Source organism: Lampetra fluviatilis, chromosome 14 (genome assembly GCF_964198595.1).
Source record: "Lampetra fluviatilis chromosome 14, kcLamFluv1.1, whole genome shotgun sequence".
NCBI classification, from domain to species: domain Eukaryota; kingdom Metazoa; phylum Chordata; class Hyperoartia; order Petromyzontiformes; family Petromyzontidae; genus Lampetra; species Lampetra fluviatilis.
The window spans coordinates 56,425-74,434 of NC_136288.1; the positions used below are offsets into that span (position 1 = coordinate 56,425).

Sequence of the window (18,010 nt, forward strand, 5' to 3'; positions counted from 1 at the left end):
CGAAGATTTCTGTTTTTCCGTCCACAGCATCCGACCCCTGACTGCCGTCGCGGACGATGGCCTTGCCGGGTCCGGCCCTGTTACATCAGACCCCTCCGCTCTTCTGCTGACCGCGCTACACTTCCAGCCGCGCCTTATCAACGCGAAACGGGATATGGCTACCACGGAAGGTCCGGCGTCGCAGACCCATTCTAAAACGCCTCGATTTTGCTGTTTATCTTTGCTTTGGTTATTCACCTTTTAATGCCGGCTCGTACAGTTCGTGTTGCTTTTATGTCTGTTACACACCCTTGTCGTTGCCGCAAGGTCTTTTATTGCGTCTCTCCATTACTCGTCCATTTCATTCTTAGCCGGGATGGCTATTTTTTTTCATTCGGGGGGGGAAGGGGGGTGATATAATGAGAGAGCGCCACCTGGGGGGTTACAGGGGACATCTGCACGGCCACCGCTGGGTAACCAGTATCCAATCTGGAGTAGGGATTCAATCTAGGCCAAGGGTAACGGGCGAACCTACGGGGAATATTCGGGAACGATCTAGAGGGTTCCACGAGGGGGCATGGCCGTAGGCGGAGCTTAGTTCTGCCGGGGGGCATATAAGCGGAGGCAGGAGAGGACTCGAGGTCGGTGTGGGAAGCCTCGGGTCCGGACTGCATCGCCGTTCTACCTCTCCTTGCCAACGATCACGTGGCGAACCTCCAGGGAAGCCGCCTCTCCTCCGGGCACGCCGCGAACCAGCGGCGTGAACGGAGAGCGAGAGGGAAAGGGAGACGTGCCGCAGCAGCGGACGGGGAAGTGAGAGAACTACCCAGAGAGAGAGAGCGCGGAGCTGTGCAGACATTCTGTTAAATAAAAGACACCAGCCCAGAGTCGTCGTGGAAGTCGTTTATTACAATAGTAAGAAGCAAAACCGATAAACCTACGTACTTCTCCCACCGAAATATTTGTTTCTTTTTGTTTGCATTTTGACTGCTTGTGTTGTGGTTATTGAAAACAATGATCCCTTGTATAAAGGTGTCAGTTTGTGTACCAGATAAAAGTGTAAAAACGTATTACTATATTTTGCTGCTGGTAAAGGAGGTCTCATAGTATATGATTTTTTTGCCCGTATTGAAACGGCTGTACACAGTATGGACATGAAAACTCACTTTCCTGTACAAGAATATAGGTAAACCGTATGGGTTGATGACAGATATGAGTGTGTCAAATAAAACCCCCACACACACAGTAAACACAGAGTCCCACCTATACAAACATTTAAAAATCTGCAACATTTAACATACGTTTATGCAATGTTAAATACATTGACTTAGAATCAAGAAAAGGAAGAAGACGGCAAAGGAATATACACCACACCGCAGTCAAATGCACGAATGGTGCACACCACCAGTCTCGATAGATAGCACAAATACCCCACGAACCCACCCTGGACCCCTTCCGGAACAACCCCATACCCCTGGAAACAGCCTTGACCAACCCAAAAAATACTCAAAACCTACCCAGAATCCACTTGGAACCAACCCAGACCCACCCAGGATACCCCCCAGGATCCCCCTCAGACCCACCCCAGACCTTGCCCAACCCAACCTAGACCGCCCCGGCCAGACACCAGACCCCCCGACCCCCCTGAACCCCCCTGGACCCCACCCGAACCAACCCCAAACCCATGCCGAACCCCCCCCCCCAGACCCATCCAAAACCTCCCTGGGACCTGCCCAAACCCCCACTGGAGCCCCCTGCCCCTGGACCCACCTTGGAGCCCCACCAGATCCACCCTGAACACCCCCCACCAGACCCCCACCAGACCCCCCCCCCCCCAGACGACATCAGAATCCCCGCCCCCAACACACTTGCTGTTCTGCCTTCTACAGACCATTCAACCTATAATTTATAACACACGCAGATGTCTTAATGTACCTCCGATTAGCACGGTTGGCAACATATGGTGAAATAGAAGTTCAACATAGATACAACCCACGAACCTCGCTACCACTCTGTTGGATCACAGGCGCGTCTTACCACCGCCACCATCCCCAATGCACTGTGGTGCCTGAAAAAACCACAACCAGAAAGAATTGCCACCTTTTCTACAGACCAAACCTAGACAGGCATATTTCTCAGTCAGCCTAGGACCTTAGGTGTATCAAGACTGTGCAGTAAATAGTAATAAACTTTAACATAATTCCACCAGATCTCGGTACATATTCATTCTTGCCACCTCGACTGTCTTGAGTCGGAACCAGACAAGTGGCAATCCTACTGCCAGTGTCAACATTTTTATTTATTCGGGGGCTTATGCTGGGTGACAGTCACTCAGTAAAACACGTGCTCCATGAGCAAGCGTCCCTCGCTGTTGTCTCGCTCTTTAGGGAGCTGGGCATCCCCTGCAGTCTCGGCCCAGCCCTCATCATGGTCCAGCCTCCTCAGCGGCACGGGGGCCACGGCAGCGACAATGGCGGTCGCCAGGTCAGAGCAGCTGTGGCTCTCGCACTCCTCTGCAAGGCCCCGCCAGCCGAAAGAGGGACACACGGCGTCGTGCTCGATGACTTCTCGGAGACAGTCTAAGGAACAACCGTGGGGTGGTGGTGTCAGCACACAATAAGTTAAGGTACAGGTGCACAATTGCAATTGCTTGTTTACAGAACTGCTTGTGGAGAGACCTCCACTCGAGGGAGATCTTGAGAAACTGTCCACAGAGTATTTGGCCTATTTTTACCGACGTCATATAACAATACGAAAATGGCCAATCGACTAACTGTGGTGTACACCTTTATACGGCAGGGTGACCAAAGGTAAGATCATTTTTAGAGAAGCGTGGCCAAAGGTGGGAGAATTTAAATAACTTTTCTGCTGCCATGCCGGGGAGAAGGAACAGTGTGTTTACTATCACACCATGGTAGCTAATTATCTTAAATTCGACAGTTTCATTTGTAAGACAAAGTCCGTGTGTTGTAGATGGTGGATCCAGAGCTGCTGGGGAGGACCGTGATGAAGGCGTGTGCATCATGGCGGGGGATTGACCTTACCTCACACTCGCCGTGCAGGTTGATGAAGGAATAATATTTCGTCTCACTTATTGCCGAGTTGCTGAAATTGGTTTGGGTGGCCCTTTCCAGTTTAGCTACGCAGATCTACAAGGCACTTGAGCTTCTTTGCTACAGAAAGGTAATGCTTCATTGAAGAGGAATGAAATGTGTTCAATAATTTATCACTGAATACTTCAATCATCACTATTGTATAGTTTAATCTGAGTCTATCACCATGAGGCACACTTGTAATGCTGAATCTTAAACCAAAGAAAACATAAAAGGCGGCACTTGAAACACAAGAAGCAAGCCGATCCCCAAGGCTTGAAGAGGTATTGTTGACAAAATATAGAACAAATGTACAAAAATATGATAGAGAGTGGGAGAGCAAGCAAGGGTAAGGAAGCATGAGAAAGCGAGATAGCGCAAGAGCCTGGCTAAGCGCATGGATGTGCGTAGAGTTCATGCATATGGCTTCAGCAAATAACACAGAGAAGTTCATGTGTTGACGTCTTTAGAATTGCGTGTGCACATACGCATGTCGTGTCCTACCGCGCAACTTAATTAGCGAACTAACAGTGTTCCTGGTCAGCGTATTCCGGTTTATGTGTATTTTTGTAGCTTTTCCAGCTTGCCCCGTAATCGAGTCCAGCTTCGAGAGGTTTTACTGGACTAACATTTGATTTTCCTCCAGTGCAATGAGCCATTCTCTGCCCCTGTTGGTGTATTTCGTATATTTATCTCTGGATCAGCACAAACGTCCAGAATCTTCTTAAGTGATATGTGTAGAGCAATAATTTCCTTTGGTGACTCTAAACAAACGGTGTAAATTCCACATTCCTATGGTCAAAGTCGGTCTATCCATGTCATGACCGATGCTCACTCTATACAAAGCAGCACACCAAAACTCAAAGGAAAATGGGAAAAATATGGTTTGGTTCCCGGTTCGTAACACAAAACCCCCTCCTTTTGTTTTATGTCCGCCTACATGAACCGAAACATAAAACGGGAAGTATTTTTTATGTAAACGCATAATTAATATTCTCCATAGTGTTAAATATAACTTGTACAGCAAATGTATAGATTGAAAAAAAAACATGTATATTCTTTTGCAGCAGCATTGCAAGCACAGTGCAGTTAAGAGTACCTATATAGTACTTATTTACGATGCGTACTGTACAGGAATCTCATGGTCTTAGCTGCGAATGATCGAGCCATAGCAGCACAAACGGTGAACTAACTGCACCTCAATAAACGTGACGCAAATAGCCAAATCCACAATGGGAAAACCCGCGATGGCCAAGGTTTTGGTGTACTTAATTTAATGAAATCAGACAAGTGAAGAGCTGAGTCTGCACTCAACTAAATTTTAACCTCCAACCTTCCAAATGCATGTTGAGCACTCTAACAGTGCCAAGCAGTTGGCTATTCATTGCCATGTGGCTGTGTAATTACGTGTTCTCTGTCGGAGAGATGCATTTGTCCTTCAGGGGCTCTATATGTCCCAATTGCAAATGTAGTTAATTGTTAAGTGCATGCTGTGCTGATCATGCAGCGGTGATGTACAGCTCACCTGGCCCGCAGCTGTAGATGGCACGCAGGAGCTGCATGGCGTAGCAAGTCCGCTGGGCAGACACCAGGACTGAGGCTACCAGTCCCAGGGATAGCATGGGGAGCCGTCCCCGCCAGCCCTGAGTGAGACCCCGGACTAGCTCCACGCTGGCACAGCGGAGAACCAGGTATATGCAGTCCTCTGCCAAAGCCATGGGGGCATTGATTAATTAATTTGCTTTGACCGCCAAACAGTCGAAAAGGCACAAGCACTTACTCATCTCTATTGGTGGCGCTGAACCACAAAAGGACATTCTTTAACTCCTCTGATGGGGGAAGGAATTTAAACAGGAAGGACTACCATTCACTTCCTGCAAATTTAAAGTAATTTTACCAACCCCGGGAAGATTTGTGTACATTGAACTTCCTTCAAGCCGTATGTAGCCAACCGTGCTAATCAGAGGTGTGGCCGAAGGACAACAAACTAAAAACAAAAAGCGGTTCTAAAGAAATTAGTTTTCAATCTAGATTTAAGAGTGCATAGCACCAGTGGCTTCCTAATACCAGGAAGTTAAGTTGATCTCAACCGGGAGTTGAACTCATGGGTTCTAAATTGTGAGTCATCTTTATCAAATCATAAAATATATCCATGCAACAGCTCTTCACTTAATTCACTTGTTTATATAACTTTAGACGTTTTAAAACCATGCTTCTGTACAAGTGCACCACAAGGAGCAGGTAAATTGCCACCTACTGAAATAAAATCCATGCGGCTGAACAGTGTAGCGTGTGCACAAAGCACGCATCATAACCTCACCCATGCTGAAAGAGTCACAGGTGTGGACATAGGCAAGAGCTCCCTGCACTCGGCCTTGGCAGCACAGGGCCTCGGCTGCCTTCCCGTGGGCACCAGACCCGGCAAACACGGCGTGTGCCAGCACCAAACACAGAGGGGCAGTCGTTGGCTCCGTCTCACCATACCGGCAAATCACATCTCCTAGTGCTTCGGAGAATGTTAGCCTGAATGCAGACACACCATCACACCACACACAAGCATCACCTCTGTACATAATGCCTGTATAGAAATCCCTTACCAACCGCGGACTTGCCCACCACGAAATTCATGTATACACGTTTTATTATCTGTATACCAATTTACTAAACGCGGCCTCTAAGCACGGGTCCGCAACACGCAATTTACAAATGTTGTCTGGATGCGGTTCTACTCCGCACCTCCTCGCCACCCGTGGGGCTGCATCGTAGCCTATCAGCTGTCCGTCTGCGTTGTTGTGATTTTCGCAGGCCACAGACCGTGTCGTATCGCAACCATAGAGGGAGGTGTACCAGAACTTACACTTGTAATGTAGTAACTCGGCGGGAGACGACTTCACGGGTAACACACTCTTTATTTTACCAAACTCGTTCACAGGTGACTAACACCTACTTTGTATCTCGGGTGACAAACACCCACTTAGTATCTCGGGTGACAAACACCCACTTAGTATCTCGGGTGACAAACACCCACTTAGCTACCCTGGCGACTAACGCCCACTGAGCTACTCGGGTGACCAACACCCACTTAGCTACTCGGCGACTAACGCCCACTGAGCTACTCGGGTGACCAACACCCACTTAGCTACTCGGCGACTAACGCCTCTGAGCTACTCGGGTGACCAACACCCACTTAGCTACCCTGGCGACTAACGCACACTGAGCTACTCGGGACACTCCCTGCCCGGGGTGTCCGTCTTGACTGTGGGTCCCCAGCCCGACCCACGTGGGCGTCGGACCCTGGGTCCCACAGTCTCGCCTCCGAGCCACACAGGGCCCCGGTCCCCACAAGGACGGCGGGACTAGGGGTCTCGGGGCACTAGGTCTTCAGCTCCGTCTTCTGGTCTTCAACTGGGTAACTTCTCCCCGAGTGCTCTCGCGCGTCCCCCTTTATACCCCACCTGCGGACGTCGCTGCGAGCACCCATCCTATTCGACCAATCACTGGGCGCTGGCTACGATCCTGTTTTCCCACATCTCAGCGTGCCTCAGCACCCACGCCGCGCCGCCCCGTCATCTGTCACTCCCGGCGCGCGCGTCCACACCACGCCCACAACGCGTGCCCAACCCCGCACCTCGCGCCGCCCCGTGATCCATCACTGTCACAGTCGGCGCACGTCAACACCACCACTACATCACCCCCTACCACATAGCTCGCAGCCGACCCGGCTGCTATAAAAATATACAAACCCCCCTGTGTGCCCCGTAACACAACACAACAACAAGAACAACAACTAACGTAACAACCAAACACAACGCGAACACTACCATCCGCAACCATCAACCAATGCCACCGCGACAACAGAACAATATATACAATCCGGCGAGTGACAATAGCAATGTGTATGCAGCAAGAAAAATAAATGGAAAATTATTATTTTTTTTTTTCTCTCTCGACTCGTGCAGCGTCCCATTCTTTCCAAGTGTCCCTACAACGGGACATTACCCCGGCAGAGGGGAACACCGGGCGAGCTCGGTGTCGAAAAAAAAACGTCTTCATGAAAATTGTTGTGCCCTAGCCCGAGTCCGCCTTGCCGGTCCGTCGTACGGCACCAGACGCGGTTGAACGTCCGGTGGTGCCGGCGGTTCAGGAAGACATCGGCCAGGCATCGAGGACCCGTGCGTGCCGCGGGGTTCAGGCTCCCGACGGTCAGCAGCCGTCAAGCCCGAGGCACCTGGGGGTGGGTCAGGTGGAGACACGTGAGGATCAGCCTGCGACACCTCCCTCCCCGAGTCGACGGTCACATCACACGCCCGGTCGTTACGGCACAGAACGGGGTCACACGGTGCCGCATAGGGCTTCAGTCGGGAGGGGTGCACGTACCAACGGCGTTTTTCCCATTTAATCTGTATACTCTGGGGTCGTGCAACCCGCACAATTTCCACCGGTCCCCTCCAAGGTCTCAACAACTTGGGGGACGTAGCCAACGGTGCATGTGGACAATGCAGCCAGGCCTTATCGCCTGGTTTCCAATCATGCGTATGCACCCTCCGCCCATGCAATCTCTCGTTCGCAATTTGCCGAGACCGCGAATTCAACCTCGCCGCCTCCCGCGCTTCAGTCAATTTGGCGATATTAAATTTGATGTGGTCTGCCAATTTTGATTTTGCACGTGGCTGGGAAATCCCCAGTTGGACGTCCATGGCCGGATCGGCCTCCCGCCCATACATAAGAAAAAATGGGGAAAACCCCGTCGCCGCATGAGGGGCCATTCGATAGGCCGCGAGTACCCCCGGCACCTGTAAGTCCCAATCAACCTGATCGTCGCAGACCTGTTGGCACAACATAGACGTAATCGTCCTGTTCAGACGCTCAACCATGCCATCAGTCTGCGGGTGGTAGGGGGAAGTACGCACTTTCTTTGTACCCAACAGGTCGCACACCTCGCGCAACAAAACGCTCGAAAAATTCTTTCCTTGATCCGTCAGCAAGCGTTCGGGGGCGCCCTTGTCCAAAACATAACCCTGGACGAAGGCGTCCGCCACCGCTGCAGCCGACTGGTTGGCGAGTGGCCATGCCATGGGCCATCGGGTGAAGTATTCTACGCCAACCAGCAGGAACCTATTTCCCCTTGGTGTAGCAGGAAAGGGCCCCAAGATGTCCAACGCAACCAATTCGTTTATGCGCGAAACTTGAATGGATTGCAGCGGTGGATTAGCTGCCAATGGTGGCGGTTTCCTTTTGGCGCACCCTACGCATCCCTTAAGAATATTCGCCACGTCGTTACCCATCCCCGGCCAATAATAGTCTCGCTGGATTAGGGCGAGCGTTTTGTGAAAACCCAGATGCATGAGCCGTTCATGAGCTGCCAGAACGACCCTACCCCGCATAGCAACAGGCACAACGAGCACGTGACGCCGGGACATGTTGTCCCACTTCATCAAAAGGCCCTGTCTGCACACCCAGGAACCAACCCGCGCATCCCCTACCTCGGGAGCGCCAACTTTTCGACGTAGCGTAAGTAGGGAGCTGTCGGACATTTGGAGACGGCCCCACTCAATGAGGGGCAATGACAACAGCGAATCCCTCCCCGTGGGGGCGTCGACTCCCGGGGTGTCAGTGGCGGCGAGTGCAACTCCCGGGGTGCCGGCGACCGGGGGTTTGCACCGCGCCGATCCCAACAAACATGTGCAGTCCGTGCACGGTGGCAACCGCGACAAGGCGTCCGCATTTGAGTGTCGCAATCCCTTGCGGTAAATCGTCGTGAATTGGTAGTCCTGAAGGACCTCCAACCATCGGGACAATTGGCCCGATGGCTGTGCCACGCGCATAGCGTATTGTAGAGCCGCATGGTCCGTACGGACCGTAAAATGACGGCCGTAAAGATACGGCCTGAATTGCTGTGTAAAAAACACAATCGCTAACAATTCACGACGAGTTACGCAATAGCGTTGTTCGGCGGGGGAAAGAACTCTACTACCGTAGGCGACCACCCGTTCAACCCCCCCGACCACCTGTGAGAGCACCCCCCCGATACCCGTGTTGCTGGCATCTGTGTCAAGCAAAAACGGTTGTGTGAAATCGGGGTAACACAAGGGGGGAGCCTGCACCAAGGCGTCACGAAGGGAGCAGAACGCAGCCTCCTCTTCCGCCCCCCAGTGGAACCGCACACCCTTAGCCGTCAAAGCGTGCAGGGGCCTGGCTATGGTGGCAAACTGCTTGACAAAACGACGGTAATAGGAGGCGAAACCAATGAAACTGCGAACCTCCGTGACCGAGGTTGGCGTTGGCCATGAACTGACGCAGTGCGTCTTAGCAGGGTCCGTCGAGATCCCTGAACGACTCACGATATGGCCCAAATACCTGACCGATTCCCGAAGCAGAAAACATTTAGCCGGTTTAAATTTAAGCTTAGCGGACCGCATCCTGAGGAACACCGCTCTCAGTCGCTGGAGGTGCTCCTCAAAAGTCCGACTGAAGACGATGATATCGTCGAGATAAATCAAACAGGTATCCCATTGGAGGCCCGACAAAACCAATTCCATGAGTCTCTGGAACGTGGCGGGAGCGGAATGTAAGCCCATGGGCAAACGGTTGAATTCAAATAGGCCACCAGGTGTCCGGAAAGCGGTTTTAGGTTTAGACTCGTTATCGAGTGGCAATTGCCAAAATCCGGAAAGCAGATCGAGTGTGGAAAAAAACTGTGCTCCCGCCAAGGCATCCAGCGACTCATCCATCCTGGGGAGCGGATACGCATCCGCCATCGAGATTTTGTTTAAGCGGCGGAAATCGACACAAAACCGCAAGGACCCGTCCTGTTTTTTTACTAGGACAATAGGAGCACCCCACGGACTAGAAGAGGGCGAAATGATATCGGCCGCCAACATATCATTAACCGCCGATTGCACATGCTCCTTCTCGGCTGGGCTGAGCCGGAAGGGATTCTGACGAATAGGGGCCGCGTCCCCTGTAGCTATGTGGTGGCGCAACAGGTCAGTGCAGCCGATATTGTACTTATGTTTGCTGAACACGTCAGCAAACTCGAGTAGCAAACCCCTCAATGCTCCCAATTGCACCTTGGACAAGTTAGCAGAACCGGCACACAACGAGTCCAACCACTCAGTCCCCTCATCACTTGGAGGATGCGACTCGACAGTGAAATCTGCTTGAGCCACGAGCCGTTCCTCAACGGGTAGCGGCGCGGCGTGAGCCAGCACCGTTCCCTGCGCAATTACGGCCGGCCGCGACCCCGTATTCAGGACCATTACGAACGGCTCACTGTCCCCTTTCACCATGGTTTGAGCAACCGCTAAGTCGAGGCCCCTTCTGGCCCTGTTAGACGGCCCCAACAGCACCCCCTGTGCCTCCGCACCCACCTCGAGTGGTTTCCTCAACCGAAGGGGTACCAACATTTGCGATCCCGGGGGCACCCTTACAGTGTGAGTTGCCAGCGCCTGCACCGTCGCACAAACCGTGCGTATTTTGGTAGGGCTCGACAAGAACGCAACCCGCCGACCTGACGGAAGCTCAATGCAGGCCTGATCTATAAGAATTTTGATGGGCATTTTGGACAAAAAGTCCGTACCTAGCAAACAGGGAACGGCCAGCGATAATGATACAAAAATAGGGCCCGCCAATTTGATGTCACCAATGCAAATAGTCGCCCGAATCTGGCCGATGATCCCCAGGGATCCCCCATTCGCCGCATAAAATGGCACGTCTACTGGCAGAAGGGGTCTACTTTGGACGGGAAGAATGTTATAAATGAGGTCCGAGATGATAGTGGCCGACGCACCCGTGTCCACAAGCACCCGGACCTCAACCCCGTCAATAAACCCCGTTACCACGGACGACCCGGCCGACGCAGCCACTATCCTGTGGGCCAATTCGGACCACTCGACTGCTTGCGGGCCGTGTACGGACCCCCCTCGCCGAAGTGAACCCCCGGCACCCAGCCGCGAACCCCCCACCGCCAAGCGGCGACCCGAATGTGCCGTGTTTGTGGACCGAACGTGTGAGGTGCCGCGACTTGCCGGGTTTTGTTGGGATGACTTGTGGGCCTGGTCGTCGTCCCGACGTGGTCCTGTGGCGCGCTGACGCGGGGCCCGGCACCCGGCTGCGACGTGACCCCGAAGGCCGCAGTTGTAGCAGACGACGAGGGACGTCGTAGGTTTCGGTTGCTCCAGCTTGCGGGATGAACGTGTGGGCGAACGACCTCCCATTCTCCACTCCCCCGGACGCGATGCAGCGAAGGCCTGCTCCTGATCCGCAGCTGGCTGAGGTTCGGCGATCGTGGCGGCCAGTGCCGCGTTCCCCGGCCATTTGCAGACGACCCCCGGCTTGCGTTTGAGGACCTCGTACGCGTGAATGCTCGTGGCGATCGCCAGGGAGCAGATATCCATCTCGTCTGCCACATTGATGGGGACCCCCAACTCGTGGGCCAACGCCAGCAGCTGCTCCGTCACCATGGCGTCCTTCCCCTCCTTATCCATGCGGGGAAAAGCTGCGTCCGCCAAGGCGAGCAGTGCCGTGCGATAGGCGAGCGTCGTTTCTCCAGCCACCTTCCGCCGATCGTAGAACTGGTGGCGACACGTGGAGGGCGGTCCGAACACCTTCGCCATCAGGTGTAGTGCGGCCTGGAGCGTAGAGCGGGACGACCTTGCAGCAGATGTGAAGGCTGCAAGCGCGTCGTCGTCGAGCATCGCTGGCAACGCACGCAGGGCAGTGGTGTCGGACCACCCCGACATCTCCTGATGAGCGAGGAACCTTCGTTGGAAGGCTCCCCAGTCGCCCCCATCCGCCTTGAACGCCGACAGCGCGGGCAATCTTTGCTGGAGGACCCGATCGTCGTCGACGTCGGAGAGATTTTCCCGCGCTCCGCTGTAGTTGTGTAAAATGTCGGCTCGGTTGTCAGGCGCAAAATGGAGAGCTCCGGCGCGCGCTGATGACGTGGGCTGCGCTGCACGGAGGTCTCCGGCCACGTGGTGTCCGTGTTTCCCGCCAATCGATGGCGGCCCCTCAAAAACGGCGGCAACTTCCAGACTTTTGGCGCGAAGCGCCTTTTGGCGGGATCCCTCCAACGTCGCTTTCTCCACCAACCCCGCAGCCGTTTTTCCGCTCGCCGGAACGGAGATGTCCGCCAAGACAGCGACGGCGGCGAGTAGCAACTCCGCCAACCGGGAGTGTGCGTCTTGGAGGCTGGTGTCGGAGGCGAGCGGAGCGTCGGCCATCACCGCGAAGTGCTGCATTGGCGGCAACTCCTCGTCCACTCCTCCCGAGGTTGGTGTCCCTGGTACGCCGTCGTCGTCCCGACCTCGCTCGTGGGTACGGGTAGTCTTCCTTGTGTCCATACTTCTTGAAGACAGGTTTACTTCTGACGCCAGTTGTAATGTAGTAACTCGGCGGGAGACGACTTCACGGGTAACACACTCTTTATTTTACCAAACTCGTTCACAGGTGACTAACACCTACTTTGTATCTCGGGTGACAAACACCCACTTAGTATCTCGGGTGACAAACACCCACTTAGTATCTCGGGTGACAAACACCCACTTAGCTACCCTGGCGACTAACGCCCACTGAGCTACTCGGGCGACCAACACCCACTTAGCTACTCGGCGACTAACGCCCACTGAGCTACTCGGGTGACCAACACCCACTTAGCTACTCGGCGACTAACGCCTCTGAGCTACTCGGGTGACCAACACCCACTTAGCTACCCTGGCGACTAACGCCCACTGAGCTACTCGGGACACTCCCTGCCCGGGGTGTCCGTCTTGACTGTGGGTCCCCAGCCCGACCCACGTGGGCGTCGGACCCTGGGTCCCACAGTCTCGCCTCCGAGCCACACAGGGCCCCGGTCCCCACAAGGACGGCGGGACTAGGGGTCTCGGGGCACTAGGTCTTCAGCTCCGTCTTCTGGTCTTCAACTGGGTAACTTCTCCCCGAGTGCTCTCGCGCGTCCCCCTTTATACCCCACCTGCGGACGTCGCTGCGAGCACCCATCCTATTCGACCAATCACTGGGCGCTGGCTACGATCCTGTTTTCCCACATCTCAGCGTGCCTCAGCACCCACGCCGCGCCGCCCCGTCATCTGTCACTCCCGGCGCGCGCGTCCACACCACGCCCACAACGCGTGCCCAACCCCGCACCTCGCGCCGCCCCGTGATCCATCACTGTCACAGTCGGCGCACGTCAACACCACCACTACACACTCAAAAAACACAGCAGCCATGCATCCTAACTTTTTAAATGAAAAGCACCAACACCACCGATCCAGCCAGCAGCACCACCGATCCAGCCACCAGCACCACTGTGACTGCCTCCTCGCCTGCCTCCTCGCCTGCCCACTCATCTGTCATTGATGACCCGGAGGAAGAGGGGGAGGGTGGGCTGAGCTCCTCCTTCTAACCACCCCTTCCCCCATCATCTTATTTCAGTATCTTGCCCTTCCCCCGCACCTCCGCATAGGACGGTTGGCTACGTACGGTACGAAAGAAGTTCAATATAATACATACATTTTCATCATCATCGTTAATATTAAAGGTATGTAAAGTTAATGTAATGTTTATGTTTTATTACGTTATTTCGTCATGTACTATATTTTATTCTGTGTTTAGTTAATAAACAGGCAAGTGAATTAAGCTATGACGAGTCTGACCATGGCCCCTATACTTGACCAACCACTGATGTGCCTACCGTGGCCTTTTCCAGGAACCTAACCCTCGCGATTAGCAAGCGATTTCTGTACTTCGTGCATTGTGTTAATATCAGCATTTGGGGTGACATAGGTGGCCAATTATGTGAAGGAAGTGGTGTGAATGTGATTCTCATGTACATACCGGTGCTGTGTCTGTGTGTGTATCTGTATGTATGTCCATGTGTCTGGTATTGCATGTGTGTCTGTATTGGCTGTGTGATACTGTGTGGAAGCTACCTAGCTTCTTTTAAAAGCTCTGGGTCTTCTTGGCCACAATTGTGTCCTCTCTACTCTAAGCTTACAAAATGTGGACCCATTTAAACATACATCTGTGTTAGCTTGAAACATTCAGGCTGGCCGGCCTACAATCCATGCTGGGTTTAAGCAGGCTGGATCGTGTGGGGAGCTCAAACATCTTGAAAGAACTGGAAAGAGTGCCATTCGTGAGCTTCTCCTGCAGGCGAGGTGACATTGGCTGGGTCATGTAGCCTGCATGCCAAGCCTACTTGTGGCGAAGCAGGTTCTGTTTGGCCAGACAGAGGGGAATGGCATGGGCTGATGAGGTACAAGAGGATGTGGAGCTGATAGGACTTACAGATGACTGGTACCAGCAGTATCAATAATGGCCTCTGCTCGTGCAGGACACTACTGGGCTGTTTGAGGCAGTCGCCCTCCAACAAGGATGGAGGAACGATGAACATAACAATGAACAGAGTAATGGTCAGTTAAATTACAGAAAGTTGGCACGGTGGGCAGCACAGGTGGTGCATTTGTCTGTCATCTCAGTCAACTCATATCTTATGAGGCTGCCCTGTGACCTGCTATCCGCAAACCTTCCACACTTTACATGCCCTCAAAGTACACCTAGCCTGGCACAAGCACCGTGGTGACATAATCGCGACTTACTGACGAATGTCAGCTGTTGCTGTCTGTATGGGGAATGGTGGCACCGTGGTTAGTACACTGCATTATAAACCCAGCTTCCTGAGTTCGATTCATGTTCAAAGCCAACATTAGTGGCAAATATTAGAAATGCTCATGGGCCTCCCCTAGCTCGACTCACCACTGGGTTGACAAAGGCGGCGAGGCGTGGTACAGGCCACACCACCGCCTCGTATGGCACGCCAGCCTTCATAGGTGCTTGCTAACAGCACATGTCCCAACAGCATGTGTAGACTACATGGAGGATCTTTGCCTCTATATTCATATGTGCGTATCGTACATATTATTGTGATTGTGTATGATTGTCACAGGCGAGTACCGGCAATGTGTCACCCAGTGCATGAGCAGGTCCAGCCTGTGCTCCTGCAGCGAACAGCAGGTGGCCTCCAGACTTGTGCGAGCGTCGGGCAGGCGCCGAGTGGCCGTCGCAGAACCTATCAGTGTCTGGAACCAGAGCAGCAGGGGCAGTGGCTCTCCGTGCTGCCGATGGAGCGCTGGGGACAGGAGGTGTGACCAGCAAAGAGACCAGGGGAGGTGAGGTTTAATTGTAGTGAACAAAACTTTGTTTGACACACGAGTCTTCCATTAACTAAAACAAAGATACCCCATAAATGTATATAGGTGTCTGGGGCCAGTGCTGTGAGTGAGCACCTATTAAGGCTGACATGGCATACAAGGGGGTGGTGTGGCTAGAATCGTGGCTGCCAACCTTTGTTCCCTTTAGCCCTGATGTTTACACACGAGGCCAGATATACATTTACAGCTGAGTCGACCTAAAGGTAGGACAGAACCAGTTCAAATATCACTACTGTTATTAGCCGTCAATTAAATTAATGCAGCTCTGTTCGTAGCACAGTATGCTAACCACTGCACTACCACTCCTACAAAAACACACAGGTGTGCACCTGCATAGGCTTATCCAATGACCTCAAGGAGAATCCAAAATATGGTAAGTCACCACTTAACACATGTTCACACAACATGTTTTCACTAAAACGCGGTTATTCCACGAGGGAACACTTTTCCCACAAAGGGGAACGCGCAACGTAACGTGGAACGTTCGCCGTTGTAACACGAAACGCTCGCCATTGTAACGCGGTTTCTGAGCGGTTGGCAATGAACTACTTTCTTGAGCTGCACAGCTGAGCGGTATGATACAGTACGCAGAATGATACAGTAACGAAACAGTAATTTGTCCCGCCATCTTACCCTGTGTGCGTACATCGTATCTCCCCAAATTTTATCGCTACATTATTTACAGGGAAATTGTTTTCGCTTCATGCCCTTTTCGCTTAACGCAGCACATTTTTTGCGCTTAACGCAGTGCATCTACCACATTAAACGAGGACTTACTGTATGTATAAACTGTGGTAGCTTGTGTCTTCAATATTAAGAGGCAATGGAGTCGACATGAGTTTATTGGTCTCTGGAAATAAGCAAAGGTGAATCAAGTGGTCGATCCTAAAGATGAACGTTTTGCATAAATGAGCTTCCGCTTGATTATAGAGGGACTGTTGTTCCTCTTAGCTCTGGCTAGCCTATCCTCCTGTACCGAGTTTTCTCCCCGGTTACTCCCGGAATAAGTTACTCCTGTTCACGTTTACAGATCCTGTTACCCCTATCTCCAGTCATCAATGTTACCAGCTGCTCCTTTGCCTTTGTGCCATTCACCCCACCCCCCAACCTCGTCACCAGAGCCCTCTAGCCCTGTGACCGGTTACCCCCTGTGCACTGGCTCCCAGAGTCTCACTAGAGAAGCAGTGAGCGGTGTGCTCCTTTCGCAGGATTCCGTGGGGGCTGCTGGCCGCATGCTGTGCCCCTTGTTCGTAGTGCCCATCTTGAAGCAACTCATTAAACCTGCACGCACCCACCCAATCACAGACCGCACCGCACAGCAACATCGTCCGGCCATAGGATAAACAAGCTGTTATCCTGAACTCCATTGAGTTTGTTTATACATTTGTAGTGTGTTAACATAGGCGCACACTTGTACTTGGAGGCAACACGTTTATTTAACACAATGGGTAACTTTTAACAGGATAACAGCATAGGGTGGTGACCACCACGACTAACTAAACTGACACTCGGAGAGACAATTCTATAGTCGGACCAGGATAGCTAACTGGCTGCCTGGTCGACGCGTGAAGACCGTAGACCGCGGATCGAGGATAGCGACTTCATTCCCAGAGTTTAACGCCCCGATCCCTCTCGGGACCCTGCTTATAACTCCCCTGGCGTGGCCGGCCCCGCCCCTGGCCACGCCCCCCTTCCAGAACCCTCGTGGGGACTCTGGATTCCCATTACATGATCCTCTCACCCCCGACTGGGGGCCCGCCTGCCCCCCTCGTCCGGTCACGTGCCCTCCCGGATTCACCTCACTGTCAGGTCTTGACGCGACCCCCTTCTCAGCGACACCCGGGCTCTGCCCTTACAGTACCACTCATCACACGGCACTGTCTCTACACCACGGTGGCCCCCTAGAGGCCACCACACATTCATAATGCAGCTTTTTGGGATAGATCACGTAATTATAAATATGTCGCAATCCCACCTCCACCCAACACATCAAATTCATAAGGTTTGTCACGTGAACAAAATGTCCCAATTAGTTACTTCAGCATATCGGTGAGTTGGAGAGCAACCCCACAACATTTACAATTTTACACGTAGGCTTTCGTGACCAATATCATCCATAATAGAGGTTGTTTTGGGTTAGATCGCGTTGGGCAAACAGGACAAATGATCAGCACGAGACTAAAAGAACATCAGAGAAATATTAAATACTCCCAAATACAACTGTCAGCAATAGCAAAACATGTGTGCCAATAAGGACACTCAATTGATTTTGATAATGTTGAAGTTCTGTGCAAAACTAGCTACTACTGGCCAAGACTAATTAGAGAATCTATCGAAATTGAAAGAAATAAAAATTAGCACTGACTTAGTGCTGCGTGGAAGCGAATCATCAAATAATACATTGTTTAAATGCATGCCTATACAGGGCACCATACTTCAATAGGGATTACCCTTGGTACGGCTATTTTAATACACACAATGGACATGAAAGAATAATGCGCATGCATAATGTATGTTGACTCTTTAATCCCCCCTGCCCCACTTTGCGCAAAAGCACAGAAGTGTGGTCACCACATCTACGCCTCTATATAAGGAACGAAACAGGCAGACTTCTCCAAAAATCTGGCTGTCGCCTGATGAAGATAGATGTAATTGTAGTGACTGTGAATGTCACTGTGTGGTGCCGGCCTTGCGAGGCCAAGGCGGATAATATGTTGTCATTATGTG

The 18,010-nt window shown here is 52.4% G+C and overlaps 1 protein-coding gene across 1 annotated transcript in view; it reads right to left on the minus strand.

The window, feature by feature from the left end:
* Positions 1–1,862: 1,862 nt before the first annotated feature.
* Positions 1,863–18,010, minus strand: part of CLHC1 (clathrin heavy chain linker domain containing 1) — a 39,379-nt gene continuing 23,231 nt past the window's right edge. Inside the window, exons 7-11 of the mRNA XM_078862456.1 lie at positions 16,458–16,564; positions 15,027–15,201; positions 5,392–5,594; positions 4,597–4,776; positions 1,863–2,558 (exon numbers count right to left, since the gene is read on the minus strand). Of these exons, the coding sequence (XP_078718582.1) occupies positions 2,311–2,558; positions 4,597–4,776; positions 5,392–5,594; positions 15,027–15,201; positions 16,458–16,564 (913 nt within the window). The 3' untranslated portion in view covers positions 1,863–2,310. The remainder of the gene's footprint in view (positions 2,559–4,596; positions 4,777–5,391; positions 5,595–15,026; positions 15,202–16,457; positions 16,565–18,010) is intronic.